This window comes from Lipotes vexillifer, unplaced genomic scaffold (assembly GCF_000442215.2).
Source record: "Lipotes vexillifer unplaced genomic scaffold, Lipotes_vexillifer_v1.1 scaffold1091, whole genome shotgun sequence".
NCBI classification, from domain to species: domain Eukaryota; kingdom Metazoa; phylum Chordata; class Mammalia; order Artiodactyla; family Lipotidae; genus Lipotes; species Lipotes vexillifer.
In genome coordinates, this window is record NW_006773710.1 from 168,585 (window position 1) to 181,670 (window position 13,086).

Here is a 13,086-nt window from a genome sequence, read left to right on the forward strand (position 1 = left end):
GAAAAGCCACAAGAAGAAGAGGCCCGCGGCCCGCAAAAAAAAAAAAAAAAATATATGCCAGTGAATGTCGAACAACAGGAACTCTCGTCACTGCTGCTGAGAATGCAAAATGGTGCAGCCACTTCGAAAGACAGACAGTTTCTTACAAAACTAAACATACCCTTACCATGTGATCTAGCCGTCGCACTCCTTGGTATTTACCCAAAGGAACTGAAAACTTATGCCCAGACAAAAACTTGCACACAAATGTTTATAGCAGCTGGATTCATAACTGCCCAAACTTGGAAGCGACCAAGATGTCCCTAAGTAGGTGACTTGTTAAATAAACTATATTACATCTACAATGGAATATTAAAAGGAATGAGTTATCAAGCCATGAAAAGACCTCGAGGAAACTTAAATGCATATTTTTATGTGAAAGAAGCCAATCTGAAAAGGCTACATACTGTGTGATTCCAACTATATGATGTTCTGGAAAAGGCAAAACAGTAGAGACAGTAAAAGGATCAGTGGTTGTCAGCAGTTGAGCACACAGGGGAGGAATGAATAGACAGCACGGAGGATTTTTAGGCCAGCGAAGCTATTCTGTATGATGCTGTAATGATGGCTACATGTCACTATCCATTTGTCCAAACCCATAGGATGTATAACACCAAGAGTGAACCCGAATGTCAACTCCAGACTTTGGGTGACAATGGCATGTCAGCGGAGGTTCATTACTGTAACACACGTACCATCTGGTGAGGGCTGTAGATAGCGGGGGAGTCTGTGCATGGGCAGGGCTGGGGGTATATGGGACCTCTCTGTACCTTCCCCTCAATTTTGCTGTGCACTTAAAACTGCTCTAAAAAAATTGTCTTGATAAAAAAAATAAATTTCAGTGATAAAAGAGGCCCATAGATTAAAAAGGATTTCAGAGATATCTTAATTTTAAAAAACCAGAAGCTCAAAAGGCCAGTGTTAGTCAACCTTGGGCCTAATGAAAATTCCATCCCTAAAGGTTAAAAGAACGGGCTCGGCTTTTATAAGGGAAGAGGGTGAAGTCTGGGGTCTCATCAGCTAAAGGGCCTGACACCGGATGGCAGCCGGGCAGCCACCTGGCTTAGTGCCTCTCCGGGGCCGCCTCTCGGGGCTCCCTGAGCCATCCCAGCGAGAGGGATTCTAGCAGGAGCTTCTGTTCTGGGAACGCCAGCTGAATTGCCCAGCTGAGACTCAAAGCAGAACCGGAGGACTGCCTCCACGCCTGCAGGCCGAGAGCTGGGTCCAGCTGCAGCCAGCCGGAGAAAAGTGTGTCCACGTGACTCCCGGCTGACTCAGGGCTTGCCGTGAAGTGTGATTTCTTAGAATTTCACTCGGGATTGCGACACCACCCCTCACATCAGTCTGTGCGATTGTGCAATCCTCTAGCCCTATAAATACAGTGACACTGCAGCTGCTGGAAGCCTCTGAGAGCTCAGCCTCCAAGGAGCCTCTGCCCTCCCCGGGGATCCGGGCCACCTGCCACCACCATGAGGGTCCTCTACCTGCTGCTGCTGACTCTCGGCCTCCTCTTTTCGCAGCTGGCCACAGGTGAGCTGGGGACCTGCTGCAGCGCCCGCCCCAGGGCTGGGACTTGGGGCTGAGTCTAAGGACAGCGGCCTCTGTGTCCCCAGGACAGATAAGCAGGAAGGCATCCTCGAGGCTGAGCGGCCTGCTGGGGGCAGAAGGCTGTGGGCAGAAGCCTACTGAGCCTGCAGGGTCTGGGCCATCCTGGCCGCCAGGGGCAAGCGCGCCTGCCTGGAGCATCCCCAGGCTTATTCTCCCAGGTGCCTGAGGGCAGCTGAGCTGCAGGAGGGCCAGACTCCTGTCTCTCTGTCTTTTAGGGCTCCCTTCCCTCTGCACTTGGCAGGGATGTGAGGCCCACGCCAGGCAGCTCCCAGCACCTCCCAGCCCTGTCTTTGTCTCAGGCATCCTGAAAGTATCCTATGGGGAAGGGGATCACCTATTCCATCTGCAGAACGTCTCCTCACCCTGAGAGGTCAGGGTCCGAGGCAGCTGAGAGGTGCAGGCTGCCACCCCATCTCTCTCCAGGTCCCGGGGTGGGCTCTCCCAGGTGCCCTGCTGCAAGCAGATGCCTCCCGCCTCGCCCACAAGACCAGCTCAGCTGGAATCCTTGACTCACCTGCGTGCAGGCAGTCAGAGATCCACCTTCCTTGAGAAATCCGTTCACATCCTCCAGGGTGGGCCATTCCCCAGTGCAGAGCAGGGGAGCTCTGTGTCAGGCCCAGCTCCCCTGGGTCAAGGCAGCAGTGCCCCTGACATAAGAGAAGGTGAGACTCTTCTGGCAGAATCGGGGCTACATTTTACCCCAGCCCCGTCGCTCACTCACTAAGTGATCTTGAGCGAGTCTCACGTTCTGGGTTTTAGTTTCCGCATCTGTGAGTTGAGCGCGCTGTGGCAGGTGGCTCTAAAAGTGTTAGAGCTCTGGAATTCTCTGAAAGACCCACTTGTGCTTTTCTCCAGGCCATCACTTTACTGTGCAGACGTGCCTAATTTGCTCCAGGGGTGCCTCAGTGTTCCCCTTGGACAACTGGGTTCAGAGGTATTCCAATGCAGAGTTTTAAGGTTTCCAGGTGGAATGCATAAGAGAGGTGGAGAAATTAATTTAGTGAGTTGCAACCTTGTTTTCTCAAAAGAATAGAAAATACCAGTGCATGCCACTCAGTCAGCGTCTCTGCTGTTTTATCACACTCATCTCATTGCATGTGAGTTCGTACTGAGTAGCCGTGCAAAATCTCTTACTGCAGCTCAGGTCACACTCAAAATGTTTGAAAGTCACTGTTAACGTGAAGAGCTCTTTTCAGCCTATGACATGTAAATATGATTACGAGCATCTCATGCAGAGTGCAGAAAATGAAAGTGTCTCCAAGGGTATATGCAGGAGCAGATAAACTTACTAATCACTCATGAATTATCAGCTAACATCGTGCAACACTTAGTGCACACGGGATCAGCTAAGACGCTGTCCTCCGACGACAGGCAGGCCCTGTCTGGACAGAACTATCAGTGAATGGATTCCCAGGATGGGGACTGGGGCCCTCAGGACCAGTTGCTGACCCCAGCTCATCTTCTAGAAAGGCAAGATTAGCACCCACCCTCCACCTCCCAGCTGGAGCGGCCGAGGTCCTTGCACGGCAAGCACCACCTCTGCAGTGCCTCTGCTGTCCCAGGACGTTTGCATCTTAAAAGAGGGCCACAGGCAAGGGCAAACTCGACACGAGTGTTTTCTGGGGGATGTCGTGCTGTCTGGGTGCTGTTATCTGGGTGGGAAGAGCCCCAAGTGTCTTCCGCGTTGGAACACACAGGTGCCCCCAGCCTGCGTCCCCCAGGCCACAGCTCAGGCAGCTCTCACCTCCTCTCTGCTTTACCCTCAGGCACTGGTTGTGCTTCTGGTCATTGAGTCCTCACTGCTGTGCAGGGGTTGTCACAGCTGCTGCAGCTGCCCCTGCCGTACCCACCCTGCCCATGGGCCGCCCCGATGGATGCACAGTTGCAGGGTTACTGCAGGGAGGGAGTGGGGGCTGCTCAGCAACCCTGAGCCCCCGCGTGGGTCAGTTCACTCCTTTTCTGGAAGAGCCCTTAGACCTGGTCATTTCACAGGTGAGGAAATCGAGGCCCACGTGACCCGGGGGAACCAGTGTTCTGTGGTCACTACAGGAGATCCTAAGACTTGACGTTCTCTTTAGCAGTTTTCATCTCTGTCAGAAAAACAAACAAACAAACAAAAAAAAATGGGTTGCCCACTTGTATCTTATTCAAATGGTCTTTCTGTGAATGCGGAATGATGTCACAATGACAAGGTGACTCAGGTCCCTGCATCAGCTGGATGGGACCCCAGCCGAGGTGTTGAGAAATCAAGGCAGGTTGATGTTGTTCCCTCACCGATTCAAGGAGTGTTTGGTTAAGAGCTGCTGTGGGCAGGTGTCACCCAGGAACAGGGGATGTGCCAGGAAACACAGCCCTGGGTCTCATCTCTACACATTCCAGAAACAGAGTGGGACGAGAAAACCGATTACATAATTACTTAACTAATGGCCACCGTGTTGTGAAATGCTGTTAAGTGCAGGATGTTAGGAGAAGACATGACAGCGAGAGCTGACCTGGCCTTGAGGAAGCTGAGGGACGGAAAATTGGAAGTCATTTTGGTGTTCATGATATTTTCAAAAAAATATTTCTTTTAATTTCCTCCCAACATTTAAAAGTCAGGATATGCCACCAAAAAAAAAAAAAAAAAAAAAAAAAAAAGGAAAATCTGATTTTTATCTTCTTTTTTAAAATTTAAAAAAGTTTTAAAACTTTTAATTTTATATTGGAATATAGCTGATTAACAATGTTGTGTTAGTTTCAGGTGTACAGCAAGGTGATTCAGTTATACGTATACATGTATCTATTCTTCACATTCTTTTCCCATTTAGGTTGTTACATAATATTGAGCAGAGTTCCCTGTACTACAGGGTAGGTCCTTGTTGGTTATCCAGTTTAAATACAGCAGTGTGTACGTGTTATCTTCTCTTAAAAACACAAAAGATGTGGCAACATTCCTACATGGCAACAGTGAGCTGCAACTAAACGGCGGCTGTGCCTCCAGACGGGACTCCCTCCCCATGTCACTGCAGACCCCACCGGTCCCTAATGCCTCACCTCAGCCCACTTCACAGATTTGTGTTACCCGCCTGGCTGCAGTGGGCAGCTGGATTTGCAGCCCTGAATTAACTAAACCAGTGAAAGGAGAGAAGTCAAGGACAAAGCAGATGGAAAGGATAGCTGGTGTGAAAGCCTAGAGATGAAGAGAAATAGAAAACCATAGCTCTCGTTTTTAGTTTAGTCCTCCCAGTGGCCCCGTGGGGGAGGAAGAATCATTATCCCCATTTTCTGGGTAAATAACAATAATGAAGTCACATGACTGGTAGCAAAGCAGGGACTCCCAGGCCCTCAGCTGCAACACTGCAGGCCGCTCAAGGCACAGAGCGTGCCAGGGAGCAGAGAGGAGCCAGGATGGTGATGCGGGGGCAGATCCAGTGAGGCCTGAGGCAGCAGGAAACGCATCTGGGTGCGAGTGAGCCCCAGGGGATTTTAAACCCACAAGTGACAGAATCAGAAACGGCTTATTTAAGAGACCGGTTTGCTGGGCTTCCCTGGTGGCGCAGTGGTTAAGAATCCGCCTGCCAATGCAGGGGATATGGGTTTGAGCCCTGGTCCGGGAAGATCTCACATGTCTCAGAGCAACTAAGCCTGTGCGCCACAACTACTGAGCCTATGCTCCAGAGCCTGTGAGCCACAACTACTGAGCCTGAACTCTAGAGCCCGAAGCCACAGCTACTGAGCCTGCGCTCTAGAGCCCACGAGCCACAGCTACTGAGCCTGCGCTCTAGAGCCCGTGCACCACAACTACTGAGCCTGTATGCCACAGCTACTGAGCCTGTGCACCTACAGCCCGTGCTCCGCAAGAAGAGAAGCCACCACAGTAAGAAGCCCACGCACCGCAATGAAGAGTAGCCCCGCTCGCCGCAACTAGAGAAAGCCCGCGCACAGCAACAAAGACCCAACGCAGCCGAAAATAAATAAATAAATAAATAAATAAATAAATAAAAAGAGACTGGTTTGCTGCCACGTGGAGGTTGATCAGAGGAGAGGAAAGTAGATACAGGGGGACAGTGAGGACGGTCTTCCTGTAAACAGGGCCCACAGCTGCGCTTTTGCCAGGTGATCAGCAAGTTAACCAAAATTAATGCCGCTGATAGAGTCATGGCCCAATCCTCAGTCCTCTTCTTTCCTTTCCCTCCGGACACGGATACCACGTGCATTCCCGGGAGTCTGGGCCTCTGTTTCCTCACCTTTAAAGTGACGGATGAGGCAAAACAAGTCCCAGCCCAACGTCCTGTGACCCTGGATCTCCACCTGGCCCTGCTCACACCTGAGTGTCGCAGAGTGTGTCACTCTGACCTGCTGGCCCGAATTCCTTCCACCTCGCAGAACTCTGGCAACAGCACCAGGAATGTGCCTGCTACGGCCTCGGATTCCGTCCGGAAAAACACGCTCCCCGGTGCCTCAGACACAAGCCCCTGATTCCTACGAAGCAGACCCGACAGAGGCACCCGATTAGCAATGCGGGGGAAACAGAGTCATCCTCAGAAACGCCGGTCACACGGCACCGGCTATGGCACTTCATAGTGCCACGAACAATTCCGAAAACATCTCACTAAGTGTCCCCAGCATCTGCATCCATCATGCAGGGACGACTCTCATCCCCACGTTAGAGATGGTTTTTGCAGGGAATCTCAGAGAGGCTGACTTTTCAAATACTCAGCCCGCGAATACCAAGGACTCGAATTCAGCTCTGACTCGAACTCCTATATTCTTTTCCCACACCTCCCAAAGACCCCTGGATATGTCACCAGCAAATCGATTTATCCTAAGGATAATCTAGATGGAAGTGACTTAAAGCTTTCATGACCTTAATAGGAGGCACTGCTGGTTATCAGTGGCCAGCAAGCGTTTCTAGGAACAGGGACGTCATGGGTGACCCGTCTGTGGAAGAGGGGCCCTGAGTTTTCATTTGGTTTGGAGTTCTGTTATTTGTTTTGCAGGAGTGGCTTGTATATAATTGATTTCTTCCCCAGATAACTTGAAAAGATCCACAGAGGTCAAGTCCGACCCTCTCTGGCCTCCACTGACTGCCTGAGCCACCAGCACGTCTCCTAAGTGGACAAGCGGCCTCTATTGTAATGTCCCCAATGGGAGGGGACCCACTCACTCGTGGACAACCCTTCCCCAGGCACACTGCCAACCAGCCACCTTGTCCTGACTGGGGAAAGAGCCCAGCTGACTTGCCCAGGCCCACATTCCGAGACGACCAGTCTCACGTCACTTCCCACGGACAAGTCCCTGTATGCATCACCACAGGTGTGGGACTCCACAGCCAGCACTGGCAAATCTGGATTGCACTCTATGGCTCCTCAGACCTGTGTCTGTGTCTGCTCCTCTCACATCTCAGATCCATGGGTCCCGTCAACCCTGTTCTGGCTCCTGACTTTCTTCACGACTGCGCTTTTCTGCTGCTTACGCAGTGCAGTCCTCCAGGGCAGGGGGTAGGGGTCCCGGCAGGGGTAGAGCTCAGGCCTCTTCTCCGAAACCCTTGTCATTTCAGCACTTCACTCCGCTTTAGCCTGGTGGTCTTTTAGTACAAGAAATTTATATTTTAGTCAAAAGCTCCCCAAGCTTCCCTTATGACATTGTTCCAAAACTTCACTTGCACCTCCGACTGTATACTGTCAATCCAACTTCATAGGAGAGTGCCGGGGAACAGGGTCCACTGCCCGTGGCCTGAGGACCACACTCCCAGTCTCAGAGCTCCCCACTCCTGTCTCTCTGAAAGGCTCTTTAAGAAATTTTTTTTTCGCGGATCTTTTATATAAAGTCCAAAGATCCCCCCCGCCCCATGTTTCCAATGTATCTTCCTCTCTATAGACTTTTCCACCTGCCCTTTTCCTTGAACCTCCACCATCTGACCTGCACAGGCTGTGTCCCGTCTCGGCAGCACTGACAGCTGTCCATGCCCCTCAGGCACATTTATTTCCTGATGACTGTGTAACAGTCAAGCCTCTCCCGTGTTCGGTGCCATGAACATTCTTCCTCTCATTTTCTTCTGGGACTGACCCATTGGTACTTATTTTCTAGTTAATTTCCTGCTACTTAATCACAACAGCACTTCATTCAGCCAACACCTATTATTACAGTTGACCTAAAAAACAGTTGGTGTTGTAGTTGCACTTGGGTGGGATTATTAAGAGTCCAGCTATAATCGGCCTAATAACTGTGTAGTATTTGAGAGTCTCTCTTTTCGCTGCAAGCATAGAAGCCGGTACAAGCCTGCTTTCCTAACAGGCCTGCTGCCTTCACCCCTTCTCATCCTTCATTCTGACCTATAAGCGCGCTCCCTCTTTCCCACGTTCCTCTGGTTCACGGCGCTCCAGAGGCTGCCACATGATGTGTTGGACTGTATTTCTCAGACCAGCTGAATAAGGACCGACATAAGAATGAGCACAAGTCTAGAGACGTACTGTCATTCTTGGGGAAGGGGAGAAGGGCTGTGAGTTATCCAAGGAGCTTGCATGCCCGGGGAGTGGACGGAAACGGACCAAGGCATGATGGGAGAGGGTGTACACAGCACATAGCACAGGAGGCCCACAGTGCTAGGAATACACGGAAGACCTTTTCAAAAGCAACTCTTATTGTTTTAATTTTTAATTGTAAAATATACCATGTATCCAGAAAAGCACATGAAACTCGAATGTATAATTTAATGAATTATTATAAAACAAGCACCCCTGTAACCACAGTGTGACCGGCACCTAAGAGGCTCTCCTCTAGGCTTCTCAGTCACAAATCCCTCCTTCCCCCCAAAGCAACCATCACTTGACTTTTACGGTCATAACTTGCTGTATTTCTTATAGTTTTGCCATGTTAACATTCCCGCTGAATAACATAGCTTGGTGTGTGCATACGTTTCAGCGGACTACGTGTCAAGAGGTGGTGGCATTGCTGGGTCGTAGCATATGCTTATACTACTGAATTTTAATGAATAATGCCAAACTGTTCTCCAAAAGCGTATATATCAATTTACGCTCCTACAACCAATGAATGAAAGTGCCTGTTCTTCCATATCTATGTCAACACTTGATAATGTCAATCATTGTAAAATTTTAGCCATCTGGTGAGGGGAGTGGCATATCACTGGCGATTTAATTTGCATTTCCCCGATAAATAATAAGTTGGGTACTTTTGTGTATAACTACTGGCCACTTGGATATCTTTTGTGAGGTACCTGTTTTGTCTTCTGCCCATGTGTTCTATCAGATTATCTGTCTTTTCTTAATGATTTGTAGTAGCTCTTTATATATTCTGCATAGAGGCTCTTTGTTGGTTGTAAGTATTAGAAATATCTTCTCCTACCTTGTGCCTTAATTTTTCACTCTCTGAATGGAAACTTTCCTTAAGCAGAGGTTTTCCACATTATTTTAATGTGGTTAAATGTATCATATCTTTTCCTTTAGGGTTAGCGCTTTTGTACCTTAAGAAATCTTTTTTTTTACCCCAAAGGCACGAAGAAAGTGTTCAGTGCTGTTTTCTGGGGGCTTACTGTTTTTCCTTTTACATTTAGGCTTATAACCATCTGACAGTGGTTTTTAGTGCGCATGTATGGTCCGAGCTAAGAGAAAAGGGTTTTTTTTTTTCCACTATGAATATCCAATTGTCCCAGAACCAAGCACTGAGAAGACCATTTTTCTCCACTGTTCTGCGGAGCCACTGTCCTTCTACTTCAGTTTTCCATGTACGCATGTATCTCTTTCTGCTGTCCTACTTATGTACTTGTCTGCCCTTGTATCCTCACCACACTGTCTAATCACAGTGGCTCTGTAATTAGTCTCCAAATCCAGTAAAGCAAATTCTCTCGCCTTCTTTTCTATGAATGTCTTGGCTATTCTTGGTCCTTGGAATTTCCATATATATTTTAGAATCAGCTCATCAAGTTTCACTGAAAGAAATCTCTTGGGATTTTATGGTATTGGGTTAAATCTGCAGCTTAATTTGGGGAAAATTAACATTTTAAAAATAATTAATCCTCCAATGCTTAAACATAGTATATTTCTACTTATTTAGGGCCTCTTTAAATTCAAAAAAATACTGTATTCTTTACAGATAGAGGTATTGCACATAATTTCTTAGATTTATAACTAGGCATATTTTATGCTCTTCTATATGGTGTTTTTATTTTATTTCCTTTTTTCTGTTGCGTTGCTAATATACAGAAGCAAAATTCATTTTTTCTTTTTTGTATGTTTGCTAAATTTGCTAAATTTGCTAAATTTGCCTGTTCATTCCTTTTGGATTGCCTACATATAATCATAATGTCTGCAAATAGAGACAATTTTATTTCTTCCTTTCCAACCCTTGTACCTTTTATTTTTATTTTTTTTATCTTATCCCCCTGGCCAGTACTTCAAGTACCATGTGGAATGGTAATGACAATAGTAGTTATGCTGGTCTGATCGCCAATCTCGTGGAATGTTTTCAATACTTGACCATTAAGTATACTGTATTTTGTAGGCTTCTGTAGGTACTCTTTATCAGATTAGGGAAGTTTCCTCCAGTTTCTTATTTGCTAGGAGCTTTTATTTTTTATCATGAATCAATGTTGATTTTTTTTCCAATATCTTTCTGCATCTATTAAGATAATATAATCATTGGCTGATTAGATTATGGGAACATTGAATCTCCCTGGGCCTCAGTTTCAATGTCTGTAAGTTAGGAAAAAGTGATACATTCCTTGGAGGATTAAATGCGACCATAAACGTGTTAGTTCCCCACCAAAGGAAAGATGACCAGCTTCAGAATCTTAGAAATGGATGAGATCACATAATCTAGTCTCCTCAATTTTAAATTTGAGAAGCTGGGGCTCAGAAAGTTTGAGTGCTTTGCTAGAAATCACACAAATTCATTCTAGAACAAGGAATGTAACCAAAGTACCCTGACATTAAATAGGTTGCTATTTTTGGGGGGTCCTATAATATACTAGATCCTCAAAGATAATGCCAGAAATGAGTTCCCACTGAGTGTGGTGACACCATAATTCACTAGCAGAGAGGTGGTGTGAGAACTGGTGGGGGTCATGGGATCTACCTCTGGTCCTGGCTCTGCCTGTGGCCAACTGCATGCCCTGGGGGGCATCGCCAGACCTCAGCATCTTCATTTAGGGAGAGAATCACAGAGAGGTGTAAGTAGCTGAGCTCTGAGGTCCATCTGGGCTCTAAAAAGCCACAGTTGGTTGTATTTGGGTCTCCTCTGTTTACCCAACAAAAGGAAGGGTAAACATAACATTAAATATACATATATTTAAATGTTGGTATAAATACACACACACACACACACACACACACACACACACACACACACACACACACATATATACCAACAACAACAAGAAAAAGAAAGTGTAGACCTTCTGATTTCAAAGGGCTTTCACATTTATTAGCTTGATCCATCTTCCTAATAACAATCATTTGGAGGACGTACTGAAGGAAGGATTCAATCTTGCAGCAGGGGTTGGACTGAGTATCTTTCCAGCTCTGACATCTTCCAATGAAGAGCAACAAAAGCTGGAACTGGAGATTTAGAGAGTCTAGTTGACTATGATCTTACTGGAGGTCGATATTGTGGTGAGGCTTTTAAAACCTGGAACAATCTTGAACAGCCTTGGCAGGAACCAATACAATGTACAGAAAGAATACAGGCTGGAGATCAGGAGACTGTGTTTTGTGTGAGCAACTGTGTGGCCTTGGCCTAAGATGCTTCCCTCGGACAGTGGGACCAGCGTGTCTCTCAATGTCCCTCCATCTCCATGGCAACACAGTCCAATGAGATGTTCTGTGATGATGGAAATATTCTATCACTGCATGGTCCAGTGCAGTAACCACTAGCCACACGTGGCCATCAAGCACTTGCAATGTGGCTGATGTAGTTTCGATTAATTAAAATATGTCACCACACGTAGCTGGTGGCCACCACATTGCACAGCACAGCTCTGTAGTGAACAAAATGAGATGAAGCCTCTTTTGCTCTTGGTAGACAGGACACGTCTAAGGTATTTTGTGTTTATTCCAGGCCTCAAACTTAAGGAAGTCTATCCATGAACTGAACACATCCAGAGGAGAATGAACAGGGTTGTGAAGTGTCTGGAAACTAGACACTGAGAAAAATGAGAAAAAGAAGACTTTTAAGGCAGCAGAATGACTGAAAATGGGACAGCCTTCTGAAAGAGTGATTAGACTTGTCTGTATACAGCAGGAAAAGCGCCACTAGCTGGAGGTTACTGAGAGGACAATTTCCATCAGTATGAAAACCAAGTGTCCAGCAGGCAGAGATTAGAAGCCTGTCTCCCAGGGCGACAATGGCCTGCTGCATTAGTCACCTAGGTCTGCTCCAGTGTGGGCGGCGTAAACAACAGACGCTCGTTTCTCATAGTTCTGGATGGTAAAAGTTCAAGATCAAGGTGTTGGTTTGGTTTCTCCTGACGCCTCTCTCCTTGGCTGACAGAGGGCCGCCTTCTGTCCTCACGTGGCCTTTCCTCTTTGTGCTGATACATCACTCGTGTCCCTTTGTGTGTCCGAATTTCCTCTTCTTATAAGGACACTATTGATTAGTGATCACCCATATACCTCATTTAACCGCAGTCAGCTCTTCAAAGGCCCCATCTCCAAATACAGTCACATTCTGAGGTCCTCGGGGGCTTAGGGCTTCAACTATGAATGGGGGGGCGGGGACATTGCGGGGGGCGGGGTGTTTCAGGCCATAACACCTGGCAACAGAGAGACACAAAACAATGGCTAGATAGCTGCTTGCCAGGGGTATCAGAGGGCAGCTTTTTCTGCTGGATACGGTGGAAGACGAGTCTAGAGGTCTTCAAATTATGAGATTCTGTGACGGAGAGGAAGACAAAATAAATTCCAACTGGGAAAATGATGAAAGCTTTATAGAGTAGCTATAATTTTAACCTGACATTAAAGGATCATAGATTGCAGCAGACACAGTGATGGGGGTGGGGGGGGGTGGGCAGGGAATCAAGCTGGAGGGAATGATGTAACTAAACAGCACAGGAGTAAAAGGAAAGTTCAGGAATGCTCCTGGAATTCGAAAGATGCTTCTGCATTTCTGAAACAGAGGATGGCAACAGTACAAAGTGGTCGAATACCTATTTGGGGACTAACGTGAATTCCCTGTACACCAAAGCTCCCTGGGCAGGAGAAAGCCCACTGAGAACCCTGCTGTTCATCTCTGGCTTTTGTTTGGCCACAGCTGGCATAGACCTCGGACGGAGGGGTCTCTTTAGATGCCTTATTTCATGAGCAGCCTCACAGATCAACTGAGTGCAAAGCTCTTGGAAGGGAAACCGCTGTGACGTGCTCTGCAAAGGGTTGTCTGTTCTGCTTTCACCGAGGGTTCTGAAGTCCCTGTGGCTGCAAGCCCGGAGTCTGAAGTGCTCTCTTTCCC

At 47.4% G+C, this 13,086-nt stretch overlaps 1 protein-coding gene across 1 annotated transcript in view; it reads left to right on the forward strand.

The window, feature by feature from the left end:
- The first annotated feature begins 1,508 nt into the window (after positions 1-1,508).
- The window catches only part of DEFB1 (defensin beta 1), a 12,072-nt gene continuing 494 nt past the window's right edge, over positions 1,509-13,086 (forward strand). Inside the window, exon 1 of the mRNA XM_007448463.1 lies at positions 1,509-1,569. Within this exon, the coding sequence (XP_007448525.1) occupies positions 1,509-1,569 (61 nt within the window). The remainder of the gene's footprint in view (positions 1,570-13,086) is intronic.